This window comes from Peromyscus leucopus, chromosome 12 (genome assembly GCF_004664715.2).
Source record: "Peromyscus leucopus breed LL Stock chromosome 12, UCI_PerLeu_2.1, whole genome shotgun sequence".
NCBI classification, from domain to species: domain Eukaryota; kingdom Metazoa; phylum Chordata; class Mammalia; order Rodentia; family Cricetidae; genus Peromyscus; species Peromyscus leucopus.
Window position 1 is genome coordinate 50,508,243 of NC_051073.1, and position 27,760 is coordinate 50,536,002.

General features: G+C 40.8%; 2 protein-coding genes and 1 long non-coding RNA gene across 8 annotated transcripts in view; 2 read left to right on the forward strand and 1 right to left on the reverse strand.

Moving 5' to 3' along the window:
• The window catches only part of Phldb2 (pleckstrin homology like domain family B member 2), a 235,332-nt gene extending 226,701 nt beyond the window's left edge, over positions 1–8,631 (forward strand). For all 6 annotated transcript variants that reach the window (XM_037209732.1, XM_037209733.1, XM_037209734.1 and 3 more), the window contains 3 exons: positions 1,966–2,185; positions 6,099–6,184; positions 6,960–8,631. In XM_037209732.1, the coding sequence (XP_037065627.1) occupies positions 1,966–2,185; positions 6,099–6,184; positions 6,960–7,100 (447 nt within the window). In that variant the 3' untranslated portion in view covers positions 7,101–8,631. The remainder of the gene's footprint in view (positions 1–1,965; positions 2,186–6,098; positions 6,185–6,959) is intronic.
• Positions 8,141–10,435, reverse strand: LOC119088788. Its single transcript, XR_005092516.1, has 2 exons — positions 9,998–10,435; positions 8,141–8,960 (listed from the first exon to the last, which is right to left on the reverse strand). It is a non-coding gene; the product is annotated as an uncharacterized LOC119088788 (long non-coding RNA).
• A 94-nt stretch (positions 10,436–10,529) lies between these two features.
• On the forward strand, positions 10,530–26,999 carry Abhd10 (abhydrolase domain containing 10, depalmitoylase). The gene is made up of 5 exons (XM_028872059.2): positions 10,530–10,685; positions 13,439–13,622; positions 16,764–16,875; positions 17,350–17,487; positions 26,172–26,999. Exons 1-5 carry the CDS (start codon positions 10,571–10,573, stop codon positions 26,514–26,516), a joined length of 894 nt encoding a protein of 297 aa, XP_028727892.1. The 5' UTR covers positions 10,530–10,570; the 3' UTR covers positions 26,517–26,999.
• The last annotated feature ends 761 nt before the right edge of the window (positions 27,000–27,760 follow it).

The window sequence follows — 27,760 nt, forward strand, 5'->3', positions numbered from 1 at the left end:
ACTACCAAGCAGCTGACACTTTGCTCCACTCACGTGTGACTCACATATTCTACTCATGCTGGAGATAGAAAGAGAGCCTTATATCCATTCTCTGGATACATTTAAAAGGAGAATAAGTCTTGTCTAGCTTTGAAAAGTGCCTTTGAAGTGGTCAATAAAAACACACACAGGGGGCCAGAGAGATGGCCCAGAGGTTAAGAGCACTTGTCTCTCTTCCAGAGTACTGGAGTTCTGCTCCCAGCCGGCACTCATGTCTGTTAGCTCACAAACTGCCTATGCCTACAACACCAGCTCCACGGGCCCAATGCCCAATGGACTCTTCTGGTACTGTACTCAAGTGCACATAAGCGCGCGCGCGCGCGCGCGCACACACACACACACTCAATTAGTTAGAAAATCAAATTAAAATGTTAAAAAAAAAGTGTGTAAATAGGTGATAGCTTAGAATATATATGTGTGTGTGTGGGTATGGGTGTATATATATATATGTATGTATATATATGTATGTATATATATATATATATATATATATATATTTATATATATCAAACTAAAAACTGATGGAGGAGAAGAAAGATTCTATCAGGCAATCTCTAGAAGCAAACTTTCCAAAACAGGATAAATGTAAATCGTACCAGCCCAGTTTCTTGGTGTGGTGGTAGTATTTTTCCCTTTTTTTTTTTTTTTCTCCTTTTCTAACCACATATGTCCCCTTTCCTACATCAATTTATAATACCTGTTCCTTCCATTAACAAACTCAACCAAATTTAGGAGGAAACATCCATTTGGTTTACATTTCTTTCTTGGTCACCATAGTTTTGAATTTCCTGTACTTTTCACCATAGCTGCCTATGTGTATCTTCTGAGGATGAAGATTTTAACAATTCTACATCATCTAAAGCTCCCATCAGTTTCATTAAAGTTGGTCACTCATCTAGCAGACTCAAAGGCATCATGCCCTCATCCTCTCTAGTTGCTGGCCATTGGTCCTGCAGTGACTGGCCACTGTCTTTAAGACTTATGCTCGGGCTTTGGTAAGCCTGCGGCAGCTGCCTTACAGTGAAGGTAAAATCCTGAAAAAGAAACGGAAACTGAAATAGATCCTTTTGTTGGATTATGTATGCTCTGACCTCTGCTAAACTGACTGGCGGTGAAGGTCATCCATGCCTGTTTAACATCTGAAGCCAAAGCAAAGGGCAAAATTCTATTTTAATCTTGATTATAAGCTTTTCCTCCGACTATATGATTAGATCATTTCCCCAGGGCAAAAGCATGGAATTATTTAGCAGAATTTTAAAGAGAGAGTATTTGGAAGCAGCATCCATGGTGATATGTGTGCTTCCTGGATGATGTGAATGAACCTTGACCCTCATCATTAGTGAAATAAGACATCTATGCACATCCCTCGGGCCTCTGCTCCTATACAGCTGCCCACATCAGGTCCAGCATTGATTCTACCCCTTAGTTATTTTATCGTCTCTTTTCAGAGCATATACCTCTTCTTTAAATAGATCAGCTGACAGTTTTAACTCTGGGGGACCTTCTGGGGGTTATCCCTACCAAACAGTGTCTGTTCCATCAGGCTGTGGGTAGATTACCTTGGGAACACTGTTGTTGTCTTGTGGAGGGAGAAGGAGCCACTGGATGATGGCAGCCTGTCACATTCCTTACACGGCCTCCAGGCTGACTTCTTTGATGTTACATTTGTGAGGGCTTTTCATTCTCTTCTACCCTTCTCAGGGAGGGGAATCATCAGGCCTGCCTCTAGCTGCTCCTTCTCTATGTAGCACCCTACTTAAATGTCTGTTTTTTAGTCTCCAGATGACAAGTGCCTTCCTTATCATGAGTTCTTGTAAACTGCTTGGCATTTTAAGGCTTCAGCCCTGCACTGCCTTCTTGCATCTAACAGATGCCATCTGAACTGAAACAGTTATCTGTAGACAAATGGGCTTTGCTCCTTTTCAGGCTCGTCCTCTGACTCGCTATCTGCCCGTCCGGAAGGAAGACTTCGATTTGAGGAGTCACGTGGAGACGGCGGGCCACAATATTGACACCTGTTTTCACGTGTCAATCACAGAGAAGACCTGCCGGGGCTACCTCATCAAAATGGGTGGAAAAATTAAAACGTGGAAAAAACGTTGGTTTGTTTTTGATCGGAATAAGCGGACATTTTCTTATTACGCAGGTGAGTGATAAAACAAATTTGAAGTGATACATTCGAGTCTATTAAAAATAAAAGGAAATTGAAATTCATTATCTAAACCTAGAAAATGTGTGAGGGTGAGATAATAGGGTCATTTGAACCCATGAGTATGAGACTAACCTAGGCAACATGGTGAGACCCTATCTCAAAAAAAAAAAGAAAAGTAACAGAAAAAGAAAGAGAAAGAGGTTGATATGTAAAATAATTAATGGTAATGATAGTTTGATAGCTTGATAGGCATACATTATTTTATAGTCATATTTATATGTTGAATATGTTATGAATTTCATTTTTACAAATAGAAATCATGACTTTAAAATTATGAATTGATCTAGCCTATTTCTGAAATAAACTATAGCTCAAGTACATATTAAATGGAATGTATTTTTACATTCAATTATTGGCCTTTAAACCACAAGGCCAGAACATCCCATGAATCTGTATTTATTTCTTTGCCATGTGTCCTTTTCAGATTACACATAAGCAAGCAGCCCCAGTTGCCAGTTGTTGAGATGTGGTCTGTAAGGTACTCTGACCTTTCAAGCATAGCTCGTCAGTAAACTAAGGAGTAAGGAAGCATTCGTTAAGTGTTAAAAGCAGTTTGGGAGTCTTAAATGCTGAACTGTGGGAACATACTCTACCGAGTCTCATGAAAACACAGTGTAACTGGAACAATTACTAAAAAGACTGGGGTGAGGTGCAGTCATACACGACAGCAATCTCATTACTAAAGGGGTGAAAACAGAAGAATGGTGAATCTGAGGCCAGCCTGGGCTACATAGCTCGAGACCCTGTCTCCAGACAACAAAATAAAGAAACGAGTTAGCGTCTTATTTACATGTGCATCAAATGTGAAACATGCCCATGATAGGCATTAGCATAGTCCAAGTCTCTTCAGCTGCTGAGAAGGGGTGGTATCACCCCAGTTCCCATGTTTTAGGGTCACTGTGAGAGCACTTAGGAGAGCATGGTCAGAATCACATTTGCACTGAGGGTGGGATGAGAAGCCAGAACCAATGGATAAAAGGAAATACTACCCAAGGAGCCCCAGGCCTGGGGCAGAGAAACAGTCTGAGACCCACACCTTTCAGTGAATGGCTCTTGGGGAGTGGGGGGCTCCAATCAGCTCTGAAGTTGCTGGTTAGAGCAAATGGCTTGGCCCTCATAAGGGCCTTCTTATGTGGAGTTTCATAAAGGTCCACAGTAGAAACCACAGTGCAATAGGAAACCTGGTTCATAAAAAATCCAGCCTAGCATCCATCCATACAACACATAGACACTAATGTCGAGCAAGCTAGTATTTATAGACAGTCTCACTCAGAATGCTCCAACAGAAAAGATTAGAAGGCCTTCGAAGAGAGAGCATCTTCCTTACTCCATGTTTCTCTGGTCTGTGATTTCAGTTTTGTGTCTGTCAATCAGGTGTGTGGTTCAGGGACCCTACCAGCTTCTTCAAACCTCCCTCCCATCCTCTAACCCATGCTGGGCCTCTCTCTTTCTAAACTGAAACTTTTGGTGGCTGACTTTTCAATTTTATTTTAAATACCAAGTTTTTAGCCTATTCAAAACCCAAATCCGTAAGAAATAGACTCCTCCGGCTCTTTAGCATTCACATCGGCAGTGACTGAACAGTGGAACTGGCTTGGGGATGCTGCCAATTTGGCCCTGTTCACAGCTGTCAATCATCAGCTATGTGTGCTCTCTATGGCCCTCCCCCCATGCCTTTTCCAAACATAGGCATAGATCAATTCCCAGCCACTCACCATGATGCAGCCCAGGCTAGCTTTGACCCTACGAAAACCACACCCCCTTATCTTATCATCCAGGTAAATGGCCTGATGCATGGATACTTGTAAACACGAATGCCGAAAGCTTTGAAGAACACTAGGCCCCTGTTACGCATGACTTTGCCCTTCTAAAGAAAACGGCCATGGAAATAGGTCTGTAAATTGATGGGTTAATGCTGCTGAGAGAGATAGTGAAGTATCTCACCCACATCCATCACCAATCCCAGTGTAGTGAGGTTCATGTTTTTCAGACTGCATTCTCCCATATGAAACGGCCTGAACACAAAACTTCCTTCCCCAGTTTCCTGCCTGCTGGGAACACTGACATTTACTTTTGTCTCCAGATTTTATTCTTACATCTGTTGTGAGCAAACAAGGTGTTACTGTATTCCCTTGAATTAACTGCAGGATCTCTTCCAAGAAATGTTCGAAAGATACACCGACCTTCTCTCTCAACGGTGACTCTGTTTGGAATCTGCTGAGCATGATATTAATTAAAGCGATATTATTCAAGGAAGGGCAAAAACAAACACACAGAACTATGGCCCCTGGTCAGTTATGTTAGGAAAGACTAAGTTAAATGCAATTTAAGATAGAGGTCTGTGCTCTGGGCCAGTGTTTACAAACCAGCTCTATATTATTAGTGGGAAAAGGGAGGCATTCACTAAATAATGCTAAATACTAAATTCTATGAATTTAATTAAATACTAAAATTCAATGAAGTCTACATACAAAGTCTCTTTGCTGCCACATGTTCTACCCTCCCAGTGGTAAGCCTAAAATAGATTGTTTTATGTCTCATTCTATACATTGGGCACACACATACACAACACACAACACACACACACACACACACACACGATTTGATGTTTTACTGTGCTAGAGCTAAAACCTTATGGCCTTGGATTGTCAGGCAAAGCTAAAACTGAGTTATGCTCCTAATCGCTTTTCCACAGTTTGAGTCCAGCGTTATTCAGTCTGCGCACGTCACATCCTGTAGGGTATTTTCTCATGAATGTGTGCAGGGTACCACACTTGTTTCCACAGCAGCAGTGATGCCACTGTGTGGCTAGCTGGTCACCCAGTCAGTCTCTTACTGAGATGCAGGCGGGCCTTCCCCAGCTGTGTGTCAACCAACACAGATCCAGGGCAGGTGCGGCTCGTGACTAGATCCCATGCAGTAAGGTTCTGAAGAGGCCCTGAGGGAGAGGGTCTGTGCGTCCTTAGCTGTGTTGTTTTTCTAGTCACTCGAAAGGGGCCGTCTCTCCCGCGCTTCCCCCTGTAGCTCCTGATGGTTGCCTCCCTTCTCCTCATACACACACATCCTCAGAAACTGGTCACTGAGTAGGCACACAGCGGTGGTGATCGATAGGCTTGTTGTTCCCGGCGAAATTTTTTTTTTGTTCTTTAATCTCAGGGCTCATCGGGGAGAGGCAGGCCTGTGAGTTTGAGGATAGCCTGGTCTAGTGAGTTCTAGGACAGCCAGGGCTATGTAGAGAGACCCTGCCTAAAAATAAGCTAATAAATAAATAAATAAATAAATAAATAAATAAATAAATAAATAAATAAATATACATACATCCAGGGCTATGTAGAGAGACCCTGCCTCAAAATAAACAAACAAATAAATAAATAAATAAATAAACAAACAAACAAATAAATAGACATCCAGGACTATGTAGAGAGACCCTGCCTCAAAATAAATAAATAAATGAATGAATGAATAAATAAATGAGTAAATAAGTAAGTTAGTAAATAAATGCCCTTAAAAATAAATAAAACATTAGGCTTGTTCTATGACAGTTTCATACGTGTGTAAGATGTGTTCCAATCACTCCCACACTCACCCTATCTGTCCTTTACCAATCTCTTTCCCACATCCATGTCTTTCTGTTTTGTGACCCACTGACTTTAACCAGAGCCATCTGTGTGACCAGGGGTATGGGGCTGTCCATTGGAGCCTGGTGGGCTCACCTAGATGATCTGGATTAATCTTAGACAATTTAAATGTTAGGTAAATATTTTAGTTAGGATAATTAATCCTGAACTTGAGGTTTTTCCTGTTCATCGGTGGCACTGAAGTACGTAACACTCATCTATCTTTGCAGACAAACATGAGGCTAAATTAAAAGGCGTGATATACTTTCAAGCCATCGAAGAAGTGTACTATGATCACCTCAAGAATGCTAATAAGGTAAGTATCAATTTCCTCAGTTTCTGCAACTTTTTTCCCTAGGGCCCTTTGTACTCCAGGCAACTGCTTTACCCTCAACCTCTTTTCTGTTTTTGAGACAGGGTCTTACTATGTTGCCTGGACTGGCTTTGAACTTGTAATCCTCCTGCCTCAGCCTCCTGAGTTAGCTGGGGTTACAAGCATGTGCAACTAAGCCTGGAGGATTTCTGCCAGTTGAATATGTAATTAAGTTAGGTTATTTGAGGGTTTTAAGTGCTTTAGAGGTGGTGTTCTCACACTTTGGACAGATGTGTTCAGGACACGGCTGTAAGTTAAAACTGAAAATACATTGGGTAAATGATTGTTTTTTAGGGATAAAATCATGACGAAATAAGGAGAGGTTCTGGATGCAACAACTTGGGAGGTACCGACAAGCCAGTCTGCAAGCATTTTTGGAAGGAACTACTTATTATGTAGTTAGGAAGGTGAATCGTAACTTGTTAGGACCTTTAAAGGCCAGGAATAACCAACCACTGTTATGCACTGAACATCTCCTGTCAGCTAGGTACCATGCTTTACCAACTAGTTAGTGAATCAATGAGTCCTGCACGAGATTTCTTATAGAAAGGCCAGACAGATGGCCCATCCTGAGGAAGTGGAAGGGGTGGAGGGGGACGTTGTAGTATAGCACAAAATGCTTTATAAATTTCGGTCAAGGTCGTCTTTTAACAGGCCTTTGCTAATGTTCACCTTTCCAAGTCTTTCTTTGACATTCTTTTCTTGTTTGAAATTCCAGAGTCCTAACCCATTACTCACCTTTAGCGTGAAGACACACGACAGAATCTATTACATGGTGGCGCCATCACCAGAGGCCATGCGGATCTGGATGGACGTTATAGTGACTGGTGCGGAAGGATATACTCACTTCCTGTTGTAATGAACTTCACCAATGGTCCACTGCGGGGCACACTGCAATAGTCTCTTGCAAGCATGAAGCCATATCCAGTCTCAGATGGAAAGGCCTAGCAGACCATCCCTTTAGCTGTGTACACTCAGAACTCTTTTCATACTGGGGAGCCTTCCATAAAAAAAGAAAGCAGGGCTCTTAGTGAAAGAACTGGAGCTCCTTTGACAAAAATAAAAAATAAAAAAACACTATTTTTTGATAAAAGCATCATTTAGATGCGCATTTCTCATAAACTCTTTTTATCAGCGGATGTTGGTTAAATAAACTGAGCAGTTTACACAATGTCTGTAAATATGTACTTAGAAATGTGAGATTACTTTAGAACCCAAATCATTGCCATAGGTAATCAACTGCCTTCTTTGCAGGAAGTAGCATTTTATAAAAATAAACAAATATGTTAGAAGGCAACAGATTTTAGACATTTTGCCTTAATTTTTAAATATTGCACCCAAACCAAAGACATGGTGTGACTCCTGCTTAAATCAGTGTTACTCTCTAAATACTCTATAAAATGGTATTTTGATGCCAACTCTATAGTGCGCCCCCAGAAGCTACTGTGCATATATTTTAAACCACTTTCTTAAAAGAATTTTTAAAAAAGTTCCTTGTTTTGTGAAAAGACCATCTCAGACAACAGAAACCCGCAACATCAGAAGTTTTAATTAAGGAGAATACTTAGTGGGAAGAGCCTGTTCCATTGAAGATTTGTTCATTCCTGGTGCTGAGAATAAAAGCAACCAGTGGACGATTTTCCTTTAGACTGCCTAGTTCCTCTTGCTTATGGGACAAAGCTGTTAACTGCACCCTCACATGGCATAAGTATGAAACCATCTCTGTCTCACTGAAAAAAGACAACCAAAATTCAAATTAATGTTCTCCGTGCTATATCTTTTTGCATATATCTTTACAAATAGCCTTGTTCTTAGAGCTAATTTTTTGTTGAATGAAATGACTTCGGGCAAGTCTCTTTTATAATTGTTTTCCAAGTGCCATTTATTTTAGCTTTTGTATTTTGTGTTTTTAAGTATGAACTCTTTCCTAAAACATGCCAAATGGATAGAAGTAGAAAATAATGACATGACTTACTCGTATACGTGAAATGATTAGAAATGTCCATGAAATTTTGTCAGGCCTGACTGGGTACAATTTGTTTTTAGACTTACAGTGTACTTTTATACCTGTATACATGTTACCAATAATAAGATTGTGCAACTGGATGATGCAAGGTTTTACTTGAATAACAAGGGACAAATATCATGACTGTAGGAGGGATTTTTCATCTGTGATTTTTGCAGGCTTCCCCCTTCAGCTCTTGTGAGCTAAAACATTAAAATGCAATTGCTAAGATTTGGTTGGTTAATGTAAAGATCCAACTTGTCTGTACTGTACTTTCTCCATAGGACTGTAAGGGTGTTCAAATCAGTTTGCATGTCTGAACCTTTTCGATATGTGTGTGCTAAATGTATTGAGTTTTGATTAAAGTGTCGACCTGATTTCACAATTGAAAGTAAACTCTGTCTCTCGCTTTGCAATCACCTATCTTTAACATAACAGAGGATGAGTTAGTCAGCAAAAGTTAATGGTAGAATCCACATAAAGGTTGATATGTGCTGGCATTATGATTAGAAATTCATAAACTAATTGGAAGCATCTCTGGCCACATTCCTATTACTGATAAAATGTGGTAAACGCTGAAAAAAACTTACATACTATTCTTACCTTTTTGTATTGATTAGTTATTACTTCCCTAAAAGGTATAATGCAAACGTGAAGGAAAGCTCTGAAGTTTCACTAGGGGACCTCTTTCTTCTGGATGTCCAGAGAAGCAGCCTTAAAAAAAAAAAAAAAACTCCCTTTACATTTGTATGCTGATGAAAGGGAATAATGATGACCCAAACAGCCTTTAGAGTAAACAAACAGTTTTACTTCAAGCTTGTTAGTGTCAGGGAAAGTATTTTGACAGTGCCATAAAGCCACTTAGGTTCCTGATTTGTTTTGCTGGTAAGAGTTGATTGAGGGGTTGGGGATTTAGCTCAGTGGTAGAGTGCTTGGACATGCCAGGATTTGCTTTTAACTCTGATACCAATAACTGCTCCCAAATCTCTAAAGGGACCATGTCCAAGTTTACTTCTGTCATTGTGATAAGTGGCATGACCAAAGGCAACTTAAGGGAGAGAAGAGTTTATTTAGCTTACAGGTCAATGTTCACCACTGAGGAATGCCAAGGCAGGAATTCACAGCGGAGGCATGAAGCAGAGACCACCAAAGAATATTGCTTTCTAGCTTGCTTCTAGGCTCATATTCAGCTACCTTTCTTATACAGTCCAGGCCCACCTACCAGGGAATGGTATTGCCCACAGTGGACTAGGCCCACCTATATCAGTCAGCAATTAAGAAAATGCTCTGACAGACTGTGCCTACCGGTCAATCTGATGGATGTGGGCATTTGTCAGTTAAGATTCCCTCTTCCCAGATGCTCAAGGCTGGCAAAACCAACCAAGACAAATAGTAACATGATTTTACCTGAAGCATTGCACTAAGTACAATAATTTCAGGATACACAAGATGAGGCATATACTGATACTTGAGCCCTCCCCGCCCCCAATTACTTTGAAGGATGTCAGAATCCAGAGATCCTAGTACACAATTCGTTCAATCATTTTTTCTATTGCCATTGATTAATACCTGCTTGTTTTTCATCTTTAAAAAACATGGCATTGTCAGTTAATACACGACCTTATGAACTTGTGCTGTTTTTACTTAAGATAGTCAAAAGGGGAGCGGTATTTCAAAGAGTACTGAAAATTATGCGTATTGTAATAAACATGACCAGATTGCCTGACAAAAGACTTTAGATTGTCACTAACCTAGCAGCCATATGTGTTTCCAGTGTCTTTGCTTGTGGCTGCTCGTTTGGATTTTTTCGCAATCTGGTGAGTGGGAAAATGTTTGTTTTGGGGGGCGAGCAAAGAATGCTTGATGCTACTCCAGTGATGTGAATTTAAGATTAAGGTCGCCTCCTGGAAACCTTTCCCGCATCGGCTGAAACGGAGCCTTGGGGACTGGCACTGCAAGAAGCCTGGCAATTTTTATCACGGGTCTTTCGCTCCTCCGGATGATAACATGGTTTCCCTCCTATGAACGTCCAATGTGACGCTGGCTCCTCGCCGAGATTCCCGCAGCTTACAGTGGGGAAAGCCGGCCAAGGCCGCCCCAATGTCACCAGTCCAACACCCTCCGGGGGAGACGGATCAACCTAACCGCGAAGGTGGCACGCCAGACCGCGCCCTGCGCATGCGTCTCGGGCCAGGCTGCGAATCCCACGTGACGCCGCCTAGCAACCTCCGCCTTCCTGCGGACTGCGCGTGCGTGACCTCGGGACCACCCCCCCCCTCCGTGACCCGCGCAAGGCTCTAGCGGGCGCAAGGGCAGCTGGGAAGATGGCGGCCCGGGTCCCTTGTCGGAGGTGGGGCTGGGCGGCCGTGTCCCTCGGCCGGCAGCGAGGCCCAAGCGCGTCGCTGGCTCGGAAGCCCCCGCGGGCATGGTGGCTCCCAGGTCAGTGAGCGGAGGGCGGGGACTCGGGCAGCTTCGAACGCCCGGCGTTCGTTCGTCCGCCCGTCCGTCCGTCCGTCCGTCCGGTGCCCGCCGAGAGCCGGCTTGGCGCCGCATTCAAAACTGCTCCGTGGCTCTGGAAGGCTGGCAGTGACTCCTCACCTGCCGCGGGCCGGGGGCGTTCGTGGAGGTGCTGGGCAGAGGTTTACACTGCGGGCTAAGGAGCTTCTGCGTCCTCTGAATCAAACGCCAAGGCCAGAAGACAAAACAAACCAAAAACTCAGATGTGCATGTCATGTATTTGGTTATTAGCGACTTCTATCGCTTTCTATGTCGTTAACCTTGTTAAATCCGTAGTCCTGCCCGTGGTTGACTTAAGGAGACATGCAATATTGAGGCATGTTCTTTGTACGTGCAGATGCCATCTTTGGACCTAATGTCTGATTTTTCCTTCTTGAAAGAAGTATAATTGCTTTACAATGGAAACTAGAATGTGGGTTAATAAGACTACATACATAGAATATGTGATTTACATATGTAAATATAGTGACACTTAACCATACACACACCACGTAGTTATGGAGTTATCCTTGAATGATACCCTTGGTGTGCTTTTCGCACCTTGCCAAAGAGCTGTTAGATTGATGCATACAAAGTGCTTGGAATAGTAATGTCATTATATAAATTAGCATGTTAAATTTTGTGATTATCTAGTCAGTTTAGTTTACAGTGCACACAAAAAATAGTGAGTATTATGTACTCTCAGCAAAGTATAGTATGTCAATTCATTAACAAGAGTAAAATATTCCTTTACCTCTTTACCTGTGTTCATTCACCGTATATGCATCAGACTTTCAGCTAATCCTTATTATATAAAGGTGATTTATAGATTGAATGTTGAGTCTCTTGTTATAGCTTACGAACATAAATTCAGTGGTCACTGCCTAGGATGCAATTCATGTGTTGGGAGGTAGTGTCTGAAAAGGAATCAAAGGATTATTTGAGTGTTTGTTTAAGGAAATGGGAAATGAACCTTGGTGTTGACACAGTCTATTGGCCAACACAAACTGATCCCCAAGAGCTCTGTTTTTTTCACCAAGTTTTAAACTTGACATATATTTTCATACTGTGAAACTTTGAATCTGGTTGACAGGTAAAGGTGATCGCTTTTGAAGCTTGTAATTCTTGGTGTGTGTTTGGGAGTGTGTGTGGTGTGCTGGTGTTTGTGAAACAAGGTTTCACTACATAATCTCTGGCTCTTCTATAGTTCACTGTACAGAAGAGACTGACCTGGAACTTGTAGTGATCCCTTCATGCCTGTGACTCTTGAGTGCTGTGGTTAGTGGGGTGCACCATCACATTACACTCTCTAATCTTTTTTTTTAATAAACTAGACAAACTGAAAATGGGAAAAATTTTAGCAGCACACATGGGAAAGACCCAGGAACTAACCACAGACTGTTTGATATTTTTTTTTTTAAATGATGGCTAACAAGGATAGCTCAACCAGTAAAGGCACTTGCCACCAAGACTGGCACCCTAGACCCACAAAGTGGAAGGAGAGGACTGTGTCCTAAGTTCCTCATATATGCATAGTATGTACATACACAAACTAAGTAAGTAATTAAAAAACCTTAAAAGTAAAATAAAAGATTTATTGGTCCAGAAAAATGACTGTTCAAAAGTATTCAAGCCTGTCTTCTGAAGGAAGAAAATGTGATTTTTAAAAAATATTTATATGAGAAACACCATTGATAAAGTGGTGGTCCAGGTGCTGCCAGTACCTCTGCCCACTGGCAATCCCTGGACTAGTATCTTTAATGTAGCAGTGAGCGTGACAGCCACTATTTGGTGGCCTCGAAAAACAAAACAAAACAAAAATATTTATATGGCTTTGATTTTTTTTAAATGTTGATTTTTATAATGGGGGAAATTAAAACAATGAACTGGAGTAGCCCTGTAAGAGTTACAATTTGCCCTGTTATATTTAAATAACCCTATTGTGCCACTTACAAAAAGCCAGCAAACAGAATTAATATTTACAGAGTTGTATGAGAAGCACTTTTCCAAGAATGATACTTGATCCAGTTGGTAGGAAATTATGGTGGTTTCTTACCTGTTTTTTGATATTTCTGGGGAGGATTGTTCAGTGGTAACCTGGTCAAAAAGAGCTCAGTATTTCCGACATCATTCCTTCCTTGCTAAATACTTTCCCAGCTCATGACTATTTTACCTCTGATTCCCAAATCATGGGATTGCAGGTGTCTGCGACTTTGCCAGTTCCCCTTTGAAACAACTTTTCTAAAGGCAGAGGGAAGGGAAAGACAAAACACACATGCCCTTCTTTTCCCCACTCATCTGGCCAAAAGTGGAAAACATGAAATTCCTGAAACACCGTTAAAGCAAAGTAGAAAGAAATCTCAGGAGAGAGGTTAAGTGGTGTATTTAAATCTAAATGTTAATTGCTACTGTTTAGGATAATCACATGGCGCCAACATGAAGTTATTTTTTGATGCGTCTCTGTCTTTGTTTCACTGAAATTTCTACCTCGTGTATTTTGGAAGAGTATGATTGGGCCTTGCTCTAAGAAGGTAAATTTTTTGATATAACTTTGAAACTAAAAATCTCATGCTTGAAGCCTTTTTTTGATTTTCCCATCAAATGCAATGAGTTAAGAAAGTTAAGATTTGAAAATATATGCGATTTTCCAAAAATAATTTTCAAACTAAAATTCATGCTTTGTGTGCTTTGTTTAGCTTGCAGACAAAAGGTAACACTCTCTTTTCTTCAACGACCAGACCTTCCAAGTCTGGCTTATAAGAAGATAAAAGGCAAAAGCCCAGGAATTATCTTCATCCCTGGCTATCTTTCTGATATGAATGGTATAAAGGCACTGGCAATTGAGGAGTTTTGCAAATCTCTAGGTCACGGCTATATAAGGTAGGAACAATACATTTCAGAGAATATATTAGCATTTAGCATTGTAATAGAGCCAACTGAAGTAAATGCCAGCATTTTAAAAGATGAATTTATTTTACTGATGTATGGACTTTGATCTTAGGGTTTAGGGTCTTTAAGGTCTTTGTACCATGCTGGCTAGATTGGCCAGAAAGGTAACTAGCAACTAAGTTGTTCAGCTACAGTAGCCTGTGTGGCAAAAAGGTATAAACTCAGTGGGTTTCTTGTGATCACTTGTGATTATGGGTTTTCTACTGAAGACATAGGACTTGTTTGATCACTCTTTATTTCTTTCTAAAATAGGTATTTAGGGCTGAGAGTGTAGCTCATCAGTAGAGCATGTGTTTAGCACAATCCTGGATTCAATCCCTAGCACAACTCACGCACACAGTATTTTTAAAAGTAATATAATATTGTAAGACTGATACTGCATAATTTACGTTTCTGTTTTCTTTCTCCTTTACTTATATATGAATGTGTGTGAGTGTAAACAAGGATAGGTAGTATTTAGTTAAAACTTAATTTTATATTTGTTCCTTTTCACTCAGATATTTCAATAGAAATGTATTCATGTAGCAGAAATTGTTAGGTTTATCAAATTTTTTGGTATTTTAATTATAAGAAGGGAATATAGTTTAGTGGGAAAAATATTGGTGTAAAATTGAAGAAATAAGGATTGAAGACAGAATTCTTTCAGTAACTGATACAAGTCAATAATACACAGTAGACACAAGTTTGTCATCCAATAAAAGAAGGCTGGACTAAAGATAATTTCTGAGTTCTTTTCTAGCTCTAACAACCTGAAAAATCTACTCATCTAAATGTTGAGAATAGTTTCACTAATACTCATTCAATAGTTCTAGAAAATAGAGCTACATACAAAACTTTTAGGCATTATCTGTGTGGTATATTTGCAGAAATTATGTCATTAAGGTGGATTTAGTCTGATTCCTTTTGTCAGTTAGCAAAGCTATTTATTTTCATTCTCAGAACTATTTAAAATCTCTTGACTTAACTTGCTTTGAAGACTAGAGCTGAATAATAAGAATTATAAAACATTATACTTGCCCTTAAGTGAGGGGTGAAAATACATACAGGCATTATTAGGCAGAAGTACTCATCAGAATGTGATTCACAAGAGGAGAAATTACATAAGATGAGAGACACTGAGAAGGGAAAAGGATGGACAAGACTTTACAAAGGAACTCTGGAAAAAATAAAGATGTTAGTAGAAGGGCAGTTCTATCTATGGAAAGAGACCACTGAGGAGATCATACATAAAGATCAGAAATATTGCTAGTCAGAAATAAGGCTAGTCAGAAATAAAGATCAGAAATAAAGGTAGTCATTGCTTTTTTGTCTGAAAAATGATCTAATAAAGAAGTCAGCATTTTAGGACTGGGGAGATGTCTCAGTGAGTAACACTCTTTCTGTGTGTTGTGAGGATCAGAGCTGGGATCTCTGAGTCCAGCCCATGTAAAAGTGGGGTGGATGTAGCAGCCCACCTGTAATCCCAGCATTCGGGAGGCAGAGAAAGCTAAGCAAGCTGGTTAGCCAGACTAGCTGCAACAGTGAACCTCAGGGTCAGTGGGAGACCCTGCCTCAGTGTATAAAGTGGAGGAGAGTGGTCAAGGAAGAGATTGGATGTCAGCCTCTGTCCCCTAAAACATGTGTACATGTACCTGTGTACCACGTAAATACATGAACCCCTTCACATGGGAACACATTCACACATGCAGCAAAACACATAAAAATAGAAATCACCATTTTACTAGTTCTTGAATTTCATTCGCGACTGAGCTATAGCGAGTTCCAGGCATAATGTAGTTTTCTGCATATTGGGTACTATATAAATATACATTTATAAACAATAGCCCTTTCACTACAGGTTCTTTAATCAAGTCCTTTTTGTGTAGCATTGTAATAGTGGTGAGTGTAGCAGCCTTCCCAATTCAGTGTATGTGTACATGATCATGTGTGAGCGTGACCGTGCATGCATGGGTACATGCATGTGGAAGCCAGGAGACAACCTTGGTTGTGAGTTTTCAGGAGTCATCCACCTTTTGAGAAACAAGGTTTCTCTCATTGGTTTGAAGCTTGTCAAGTAGGCTAGACTAGCTGACCAGAGAGCCCCTGGGATCCACCTGTCTCTGCCTTTCCAGCACAGGTGCTGAATGAGAGAGTTCACCAAATAAAGTGATATGATTAAAGAATGACTAGAAGTTCGATGAGGAGTTTTCTACATGGTGGAATAGCATGCAAAAGCTCATAGTTATAAAGGGGGTTGGCCAGGAATTGGGAGTAGTTCAGAATGACTGGGGATTTTGATAATTTGTGGATATGATAGCATACTTCATAATTTATTGAATTGAAACCTCGAAAGAAAGGTAAAATTCAGAGATTAGACAGACTTTGAGCTTGGATCCCTAGGAAAATTTAGAAAGAGGAGTTCAGGATGAAGCTGATTCTAGTCCTTAGTAGCCGTAAGTGCTATGAAGAAAATAAAACAGTAATAGTACAGAGCTGCGAAAGAAGCACAGTCTTAGCATGTGAATGGTAAGCCAGCTCTTGATGAGATCCAGTGTTTGAGCTAAAGGACTGAATGAGGTGAGGTGTAGCTAATGGATATCTGGAGATAGAAGTATGCCAAGTAGAAGTGAAAGTTCACGATGCAGGAATAAGGGTGGTGCATACCTTTAACTTCATAAATGAGGTCAGAGTGGTAGGGAAGTATGGTAAGGGCTTCGAGTTTTATTAAATATACAAAGCATTATGATATGGTATTTCATTTGAAAGGATCATTCTGACTACTCTGGGAATAGGCTGTGAGGATGAAATACAGAAATAACAAGAGACTTAAAAGACTTCTGCATTGGTATAGTTGAGATGGTAACTTGGACCAAGGGTAGCAGTGGAACATGTAAGAAAGTTACTGACTTGAGAGGTACTTGGAAATTAAGCCAGTAGGATTTACTAAAATACATGTTCAATGATGTTTTACTATAGATTAGGCATTGTAGTAATGAAGAATGTCCTGCTTTGCTTTGAAAATAAAAGAAGCAAGCATGGACATATTTCCACATACAAACATTTAGGTATAAATATGTATTTCCCTTCTTCCAGGTTTGACTACTCAGGAATTGGAAATTCAGATGGTAACTTAGCAGAATGCACAGTGGGGAAATGGAGAAAGGATGTACTTTCGATACTTGATGATGTAGCGGAAGGACCACAGGTAACTGTTTTTTGTTAAGTAAAATGATTTTTGACTCAAGCAATATTTGATTTATTTCTTTAGGTATGTCAATTGATGATATTTGTCAATTTTGATTTTGATGAACAATTTTGTTTTAAATTGTTCTACTTTTACTTTCTAATAAACAGTAAGCACTTCTCGTTGAACAAAATTTGTTTTCATAGTTCTATATTAAAGACATAATGGCTTTGCAAAAGTTTTATTGGGAGGCAGAGGCAGGTAGATCTCTGAGTTTGAGGCCAGCCTAGATTACAAAGTAAGTTCCAGCACAGCCAGAACAGAGGAGAAAAAAACAAGTTATAATTGAATTTGACTTTGTGTTACGTGTTAAAAGTCTCGGAGTCTAGGATCTACGTGGATATAAAAAATGCAAGTCCATACATTTCTTTTAAAGCATTCTCTTTATAGACAAGTATGAGAATCCTCTTTAAAGCCATACATGTTTGTCTGTAGATACTGGTCGGATCCAGCTTTGGAGGATGGCTCATGCTGCATGCTGCCGTTGCACGGCCTGAAAAGGTTGTAGCTCTTATTGGTATAGCGACTGCTGCAGATGACCTGGTGACACAGTTCCATTCACTTCCTGTTGAGGTGAGTCACATTCCATTTGGCAACCCCAGTGAATGCTTCCCAACATTCTCCCTGTCTTTTGCATCCACTGCCTCTGACTGGTTACAGTGGCCCATCTTGTCTTTGCTGCCCTTTTGTGCAGTCTCTTGTTTTAAGGTTTCCTTTTCTCATGGCTGCTTGTATACATCCTGCCAAATACATGAGCCATGTCAGTGAAGTTATGGAGTTCCCAGGGTCCAGGGGCTCAGCTAAGTCCGACGTGATCTGAGGGAAAAAAAAAAAAAATCTACGTACACTATGTTCTTATGTCTGTTAATTTTAATTCCTCTAAGACAAAATTCTATCAAATCAGCTGTAGCTCCACCAGGCATTCAAGGCAGGAATAACTCTAGACATATCAAGCTCTATATCCATCTACTTTATTTCTCTGGGATGAAATCCTCTCTCCATAACTACAGTTCGGTCCAGTTCCCCAGCTCATAGCCCTACTAACGACTAACTCCTATGCTTTCAGACTCATCTTCGTTCTTCTGTATCCTTTTTCTCTATCTTTGCTACTCTCTACTCCTGGCACTCAGAAAGCTCTACCTGAGATCTGCTTACCCTCTATGGAACCTCTGTTGTCCTCTCTTCTCTCTTAGCCATGCTGTTCTGTCCTTCGCTACAGAAAATGCCTGCCCTTTCTTTCACTGGGCACGTGATTCTCTGCCTTCTCAGGAATGTTGTTTCATCTCTCACCTTGATATATAAAAACCTCTTGTTCTCAGTCAAAATGCTTTGGAGAACCAATAGGACTCCTCAAGGTGAGGGCATGGTCTGAGCTTCATTAGCACAAGAAACAAAGCTATGTGTCTCCGACCAGCTTGTCTCCTAAGCTCAGCAGGGCAGTTAGTAACTTAGTAGGTTTAGCAGTCTGGGGAGCTGAATTGTTTACCAATTGGTCTGGGCACTTGAGGATTTCATAGCAGAAGACAGCACGATTATTAAAGGCTGGGTAACACCAAATATTCATAATAAATGGCTTTGCCTTTTGATAGATCACTGGCCGGTCAAAGTTCAGCTTTAATACGCAGCTGAGTCTATGATACATTCTTGCGGCCCACAAGAGTGTCATACTGCCTCCTTTCTTTTTTTAGCTATATTTTCTTTATTTCATTTACCTAATGGGATTCCATATCACTGTCTCCTTTTTTATCCTCTTGGTCTCAGTTTCTGGTATGTGGGTAATATAGCTAGAGTTTTCCTGCCTTGCCCACAGTCAGGGCAAATCTTTGTCACCCGCCAGTCCCACAGTCACTCAGACTCAACCAAGTAAACACAGAGACTTATATTGCACACAAACTGTATGGCCGTGGCAGGCTTCTTGCTAACTGTTCTTATAGCTTAAATTAATCCATTTCCATAAATCTATACCTTGCCATGTGGCTGGTGGCTTACTGGCGTCTTCACATGCTGCTGGTCATGGCGGCGGCTGGCAGTGTCTCTCTGCCTCAGCCATCCGCTTCCCAGAATCCTCCTCTCTCCTTGTCCCACCTACTTCCTGCCTGGCCACTGGCCAATCAGTGTTTTATTTATTGACCAATCACAGTAATTTGACATATAGACCATCCCACAGCACTTCCCCTTTTCTTTTTTTAAAAAGGAAGGTTTTAACTTTTACACATCTCCAAAGTCAGCTTGGTATATTTGGGAATTTGGGCGTAGCTTCTCTTACTACTTCCTGCTGGAGGGGCCACTGTATCTTATGGGGACACAAAGAAAATTTAGGATCATGGAGTAATCCATGAGACTGTATCGTCTGAGCCAGTTGCCTTGAAACGATTCTGGATGTTGGATCATCTGGACCACGGTGTCTTCGGAGACCTTTCAGGGGGTCTTCGTTGGTCAAACCTGATATATCTTAATCTGGAACAAATCCATAGCCTCTGGCTTTCTGTAGAAACAAAAGCAGAGCCTCTTTTCCAAAGCAACATATCCTTATATCCAAATTTTGAAGTCAAGGTACCTTTAAAATACACATTTTGGCATAACTCAATAGCTTTTGCAATCAAATGTTTTTCTTCAGTTACGAATATCAAAGAGAACATAATCCAGATTCTCTGTGTGGTAGCCATCTTTATGTGGCTTATGTTTTATATTACCTTGAGCCTATTGCTTTAAACTGCAGCCTTCTAAGACTGAAAAGGCACTGTGGCTGCTGGCTCCACCCACTTCAGCTTCCCAACATGGTGGTGGTACATTTTCTGCCAGCTTTGGGAGCCATCAATTCTCAGAAATAGTGGGTCTATGTTTCTTATCAATGCAGCGTGTAGCCCAGAAACCTCTTTTTGTTTTGTACTAGCAAAGGCTAAATCCACCATGCAGCTTAATGTGCCACTTGCAGAGGCCTCATTCCCGCCATACTGCAGGTCAAGCGCACACACTAGGAACCCGCCAGTAGCTCAAACCGGCAGGCTGCCGCTCATTTGAGAGAGACAATTAGGAAGCTGTTTTTAGTTCCGTTTTAGAATCTTTTCTCAGGTTTTAGGTGGAAACTCTTGCCAACACGTTGGGCGCCATTTGTAGCTAGAGTTTTCCTGCCTTGCCCACAATCAGGGCAAATCTTTGTCACCCGCCAGTCCCACAGCCACTCAGACCCAACCAAGTAAACACAGAGACTTATATTGCATACAAACTGTATGGCCGTGGCAGGCTTCTTGCTAACTGTTCTTATAGCTTAAATTAATCCATTTCCATAAATCTATACCTTGCCACGTGGCTGGTGGCTTACTGGCGTCTTCACATGCTGCTGGTCATGGCAGCGGCTGGCAGTGTCTCTCTGCCTCAGCCATCCGCTTCCCAGAATTCTCCTCTCTCCTTGTCCCACCTACTTCCTGCCTGGCCACTGGCCAATCAGTGTTTTATTTATTGACCAATCACAGCAATTTGACATATAGACCATCCCACAGCAGGGTAGTACCTCTTCTTACATTGTATGAGACTGAACTAAAGAAGTGTGAAACTACTTTTTTAGCCTGAAAACAGCCTTTTATCTCTAGGCAACCATTATCAGTTAGTCAGAGTTAGCACACAAGAGGTAGAGCTTATTTTTTTCTGGCTCAGTTGCTTGGTCAGCATTCATTTCTACTAATTCATGACTTACAGCCAAAGAGAAGCAGGACTTTCCATCAGTGTTCCTCAGTGAGTCATTGTCGAGGGGAAGTTTCTGAACTAACTGGGAAGATAACTTTTCTTAAGCGCTGATGGGATATGTGTTTGGGCAGTGTCCTAGTTAGCGTTTCTATCACTGTGATGAAATACCATGATCAAAAGTAAGCTGAGGGCGAAAGAGTTTATTTGGCTTATACTTCCACAGGACAGGAACTCAAACAGGGCAGGAACCTGGAGGCAGGACCTGATGCAGAAGCCATGGAGGGATGCTGCTTACTGACTTGCTCCTCGAGGCTTGTTCAGCCTGCTTTCTTATAGAACCCAGGACCTCCTGCCCAGGATGCCCTTCTTCCATCAATCACTATAATCAAAAAAACGTCCTATAGGCTTCTCTACAGCCCTGTCTTATAGAAGCATTTTCTTAATTGAGGTTCCCTTCTGTCAAATGACTTTAGCTTGTGTCACGTTGAAATAAAACTATCCAACACAGGCAGTTTAGTTATCTGCAAGGACAGTGGAACAGTAACATCGGTGCCTTTTTGTACATTTGTTTTGTTTCATTGCAATTGGTTGCATTTCCTTCTCTGTGGAACTAAGTTCCTGGTAGGCCCAAGACACAGAAATTTAAAAAGGAAACAATGTTTCAAGATGGGTTTCCAGACCTGGTGATCAACCTTGAACTTCATCCTGAGTCAGAAATGTGCTCAGCAAGTTCCTCCCCACAGTAGAGTCTGAAAACCAGTTTTGGAAAGTGTTCAGGAAGAAAGGAGGTAAACAATAAAAATAAAGTGTGAACCAGGAGGTGGTAGTGCATGCCTTTAATTCCAGCACTCAGGAGGCAGAGTCAGGCAGATCTCTGTGAGTTCAAGGCCAGCTTGGTCTACAGAGCTAGTTCCAGGACAAAACTACACAGAAAAACCTTGTCTCAAAAAAACCAAAAAAAAAAAAAAAAGAGAGAGAGAGAGAAGAAAGAAAGTGTGTAACATTGAATAATGTCACTGGCCTCGGGTTCTTCGATCGATGCCATAGAGCATCTGAGTTTGTCCTTAATTCATATTGTTCTTCTCGCTTCTTAAGACATAGCATTGTTGGAGCTGGGGAGATAGGTCAGTTGTTAAAATGCTTGTCATGTGAGCATGGGGATCTGAGGTAACCCCAGACCCTTGCTTTTTGTTTTGTTTTGCCTTTTAAAGCAGATAGGCTGGGAAAATGGCACAACAGATAAAAACACTTGACAGTGAGCCTGACAATCTGAGTTCTGTCCCTGGGACTGACGTGATAGAAAGAAAACCAGCTCATGCAGGTAGTCCTCTGACTTCCACACATGCACTGTGGCACACACATGCATCCTCCCCCTCCCCCACAAAACAAATGTAATTTAAAAAAAATAATAATAATGCTAGGTATAGTAGTGTGCCCTTGTAATCCCAGTACTGATATGGCAGACAGGTAGATTCCTGGAGTTTCCTGGCCAGCCTTTATAGCCTGCTGGGTAAATCCCAGGCTAATGAGAGATCCAGCCTCAAAATACAGGGTGGACCCAGGCAAGAGGGCTGAGCTATGAAGGTACTTGTTGCCAAGGCTGATAGCCTGAGTGTGATCCCCAGAGCCCATATGGTAGAATGAGAGCATCATCTCCTGACCTCTAAACACATATTATGGCATGCACACACACACAAATAAATAATCAATGTTTAAAATACTTACAAAAACAGGAGAGGAGGGCTGGAGAAACGGCTCAGCAGTTAAGATCATTTGCTCTGTTATCATGAGGACTGGAGTTAAGAGCCCAGCTCCCATGTAACAAGCCAGGTGTTCCCACAGACATCTGCAGGCCCAGTTCCAAAAGGAGGAAACAGGAGGATCACTAAGACTTGCTGCTAGTCCACCTGAGAAATCATGAGCATCAAATTCAGAGGTGAGCCTTTGCTGCAAAAGGACTAAGAGTGAATGATAGAGGACCACCCCTGCCCCTCTCCTCTGGCCTTCATGTGCATGCACACTGGTGCCCACACCCTCAAGTAAGTGTGCATTCAGTCATATGGGCACATACATAAGCAACACACACAGTGGTTCTTGTTTTTGAAAAGTAAACCAACGGTAGACAGTGTTCCTGAGGAATATCCCCTGAGATGCACTCTCACATACAAATTTACCTCCTGAGAGCCTGATATTTTCTGTCACAGCTAAAATTACAAAGTTGCTATTCCCTGTACTCATCTCTGATGTCTGGTTTTTTTTTTGTTTTTTTTTTTTTTAATTTATTTATTTATTATGTATACAGTGTTCTGCCTGCATATATCCCTTCAGGCCAGAAGAGGGCACCAGATCTCATTACAGATGGCTGTGAGCCACCATGTGGTTGCTGGGAATTGAACTCAGGACCTCTGGAAGAACAGCCGGTGCTCTTAACCTCTGAGCCATCTCTCCAGCCCGATGTCTGGGTTTTTTCACTCTTTTTTTCTCAAACATAGCTCCTCAGTGCTTGAGGTTTTCCTATTTCTTCTTTGTGAATCTGAAACTGACCCTTTGCTTCCTCCCCTTTGTTGCTAGTTTTTCTCTGTCCCACTAGCTAGCTCCCAAATAAACAACATAGAGACTTCTTATTAATTATGAAAGCTTGGTTGATAGCTTAGGCTTGTTTCTAACTAGCTCTTATAACTTAAATTTACCCATTTCTATTCATCTACGTGCTGCCACATGACTCTGGCTTTTACCTCTTCTTACATGTCTGTTTCCTCTGCCTCTGCTGGTGATTCTGCCATTCTCCCAGCGTTGTCTCTACCCTGAAAATCCTGCCTAGCTATTGGCCATTTATCTTTTTATTAAACCAATCAAATGACATTTCTTCACAGTGTACAAAAACGATTATTCCACAACACCTCTTAACTCACCAATACAGTGCTTTTCATGATAGGAAATTTTCTCAAGGATATTGTAGCTTGAAAAGTAGTTCCTTAAACACTTCTTGGCTTATTGTAAATTATAAGATCTGTGCACATTCTTTTTGCATGTGTTTAACTAGATTGCTCAGTGTGTAGATTAGGTGGACATTAAAAATGAAATGCAAGGTGTCTTAGGTAGGGTTAGTACTGCTGTGATAAAACTCCATGACCAAAAGCAACTTAGGGAGGAAAGAAAGGGTTTATTGCATCTTACAACACTCTGTCACTGAGGGAGAAGTCAGGACAGGAACTTGAAGGTAGGAACTGAAGCAAAAGCCATGGACACACACTTCTTACTTGTTTGCTCGTGTTTTGCTCCTCCTGCTTTAGTACACAGTTCAGGACCACCTGCTTAGGTTTGACACCACCACAGTGAGCTGGGCCTTCCCACATCAGGCATTAATCAAAAAAGCCCCCTAGACTTGCCCGTAGGCCAGTATTAGAGAGGCATTTTCTCAGTTGAGAGACCCTCTTCCCAACTAGCTTTTGTCAAGCTGTCATGAACTAAAGAGCACCAGAGGAAAGCAGAGGGACACAGGGAGCACTGTCTCCCATTAACCTCTAGCCACAGTGGAAAGCTCTGAACTTCCCAACGCTTTGGGCTGTTGTGTGCAGCCTTTCTCATTATTATCTAGAAAGAACTGGGATCATTGTCTACATTGTATCTTAGAGGATCGCAGACACTGTTCATAGGCATTGGGAATCGTAGCAGCTAAAACATGTTGCCTTGGTAAAGTTTCTTCTTAAGAGTATGACTCATGCATGTATCCTATACAGTTTCTCTGGGTAATACTTTCTTTCTTATTGCCAAACTTTTTTAAAGTTTAGTTGAAAAGCTTTGTTTTTCAGATGAACTGTATTCCTTCTGTTTGAGAACAGATGACAAGTGGGGATCAGGGATGCTTAAAATGAAACTTACTTTAACTTAGTATGTTCGTAATTAACATAGGTGGAACAAAGTTTTCATTACTGGAGTACAGTAGTGGAGTACAGTGTTGCTTGAGGATAATTATCATTTTTTCTTTAAAAATTTGTTTTGCATTTGTGATACTAACACAGATTCATATATTTTTCAGATTTCTAAAGTTTCATTGATTTTTCAATAATATGGAAATAGAAATTTATAAGCATTTAAAATCTTTTTATGGAAATTTGAAAAACAGATACATGTACAAAATAAGTAAAAAGCATAGAAAATTATGTAAATATGTAATTAATAATGTTTTATGTTGCCGGGCGGTGGTGGCGCACGCCTTTAATCCCAGCACTCGGGAGGCAGAGCCAGGCGGATCTCTGTGAGTTCGAGGCCAGCCTGGGCTACCAAGTGAGTTCCAGGAAAGGCGCAAAAGCTACACAGAGAAACCCTGTCTCGAAAAACCAAAAAAAAAAAATAATAATAATAATGTTTTATGTTATAAACTTAAAGACAAAACACATGGAAAACTATGGGAAGAAAATAAATCAGAATAATAATGATACAGCCGTAAGGTAGGATTATAGTGATTTTTAATGTACTTTTATGTATTTTCTATGTTTTGCATAGAAAATTCAAATTTCTGAAAAACATTCTTAGCTCTGTGTGTGTGCGCGCGCACGCATTCCAGTGCATGTATGTGCAGGTATGTGCAGTTAGTCTGGTGCCCACAAAGGCCTAAAGAGGGTGTCAGATTTCTGGAGCTGGAGTTACAGACCATAAGGTGCCCAATGTGGGTTCTGGGAACCCAGCTGGGTCCTGTGCAAGAGCTGGAAGAACTTTTAACTGCTGAGCCATCCTTCCAGCCAGAAAATTCTAATTTGTAATTAGAAAAATTATTGAACGCAATAAATTAAATCTGAAAAAATGATCCTCTAAGGATATGTTAATGTTTCATTTCATCTGATTCTAGATGTTTAGCTTTCAGAAGCATTTCTAAGGCTTCTGTGATACCCAAATCCTCATCCCTAGAATGCTGAGAGATAGAAGCTATCTATGCCCTTGAAAAACTTTCTTTCCACCTATATTACGTAAGTGAGGGATTGTTTTGAAATTTGAAAAGCAGTTCTGAGATGTGGTTTATATGAACATCGCTGTCTTGGGACCAGTCCCTAGAAACTGCTGTACTTTCCTCCCCTCCTACCTTCCCCTGTAGCTGGGGTAGAACAGACGTGCTATAAGAACTTGTGTGATAAGGAAATCTGAGTGAGTGTTCACTGAAACAGTTTCTGTCTTTAGACTTTGGCTATGATAGTTAACTATAAGCCTTGATACTTTCTTTTGTAAAAGTGGAGTAATTACAGAATTATTACCAGGATCACATGAAATAATATGTATAATGTGCCTTGCATGTAGTAATTCATTTTTGCTTTCTTTTGATGGATTCTCCTTATGCTGCTCTGGCTGGTCTGGAACTTGAACTGGTTGTGTAGCCCAGGCTGGCCTCAAAGTGGCAGCTCCTTCTGCCTCTGCCTGTAGGGTCTGGGATTAAAGGTGTGCACCCCACCTGGCCCAGTTTCTGGTGGTCACTCTTGTCGCTCCTGTGTTGCCGCTGTCCCCCTTGAGGACTGCCTTTCTCACACTCCTCAAGTCTGCTGCTGGGTTATTTATGTCCGTGCTTTTATTCTTCCTACCAGGCGCAGAAGGAGATAGAAGTGAAAGGGGATTGGTCCTTACCGTCTAAATACAACAAAGAAGGATTTTACAGCATTCCATACAGTTTCATTAAAGAAGCGGAACACCACTGCTTGTTACATAGCCCCATTCCTGTGACCTGCCCTGTGCGGTTGCTCCACGGCATGAAGGACGACATAATTCCTTGGCACACGTCTCTTCTGGTTGCTGACCGTGTAGTCAGCCTAGATGTAGATGTCATCCTCCGGAAGCACAGTGACCACAGGATGAAGGAAAAAGCAGATATTCACCTGCTTACTTGCACTATTGATGACTTGATTGACAAGCTTTCAACTATGGTTCACTAGAATCCCATTGTGATTGGTATACACTCTAACGCATCCAGAAGATTGAAAGAATGGTATTAAATCACAGACCTAGATACATTAGGGTTTTCCCTCTCACTTTTATTTTGTAAATAGCCGATAAGTATTTATTTAATGATGTCTTTGCACAAATACACAAATTGTGACAAAAGTATTAGCTGCTGTTTGGAAAATTTTGTCCTTTCTTTTATCTTTGATATTTTTTCCATTAAAATAGTACCTATTTTTTTATTCAAGAGATATTTACCTTTCATATGCATACTTTAGCTGTTCCAGCTCTTAATTGTCTTCCCGTCTACAATAAAGCTTGAATATTTTGGTTTTTGTTTGGTACCATTATATTGGAAGTTTGTAAAATTCTGATTTTAAAGTGCAATTCACAAAATAGAGGAAGATGTTTATTGCACTAAATTTGAATGATTCTAAAAAAATGTCTGAAGCATAATAAAATTGAAAAAATGAGGATTCCTTGCTATATTTGAAAATAAAATTACTATTCAATTTTTTAAGGTTAACTTTTATAGTGATGAAAAGGTATTTCTGAATTTTGAGTTGTCATTTTTATGGGAGTCTGCCGGTTTTTACATTTTTTTTAGTTTTTGTATAAAAGAATGGGTATTAGAATTTCTAACACCTGTCATGTTATTGTACCTCATACACATCCCACTGCTCTGCCTTGTCCCACTTTCTCTGCTCTTCCCACACCCTTCCTCTCCTCAGCCTCCCTTCTGCCTTCAAGTCCTGTCTCTGAGAGACAACGTAAGAGACTCTTCTTTTCCTCTCACCATTACCCTTTCGTGCTCCCCTTCCCCTGTAGACCCTTCTCTGCACACAGTCTGCTTTCTCCAGCCATGTCATGTGTATTTAGATCTCCATTCTACGTATGAGAGAAAGCACACTTCCATATCTAAAGTATTTCACTTTACAGACTCTCAGGTCTACCCATTTTCCTGCAAACATGCCTTGTATTTAAATGGTATCCATCTAATGATGTATATTTTTTTATATAATGATTGGTTAAGACAAGAGAAAAATGATCTTTGTGTATTAGCTCTGCTTTCGAGACTACGTTCTTCTAGTCTGCCTTAAGTGCAAATAGTCAGGTGATTACCACCTGAGGCAGAAGTGCAGTCTGTAAGGACATAGGAAATGCTAGTATAAAGCATGCTTTTTAATAACTACTGGGGTACTAATATTAATATATATTAGCCTTTATATGAAGTTGT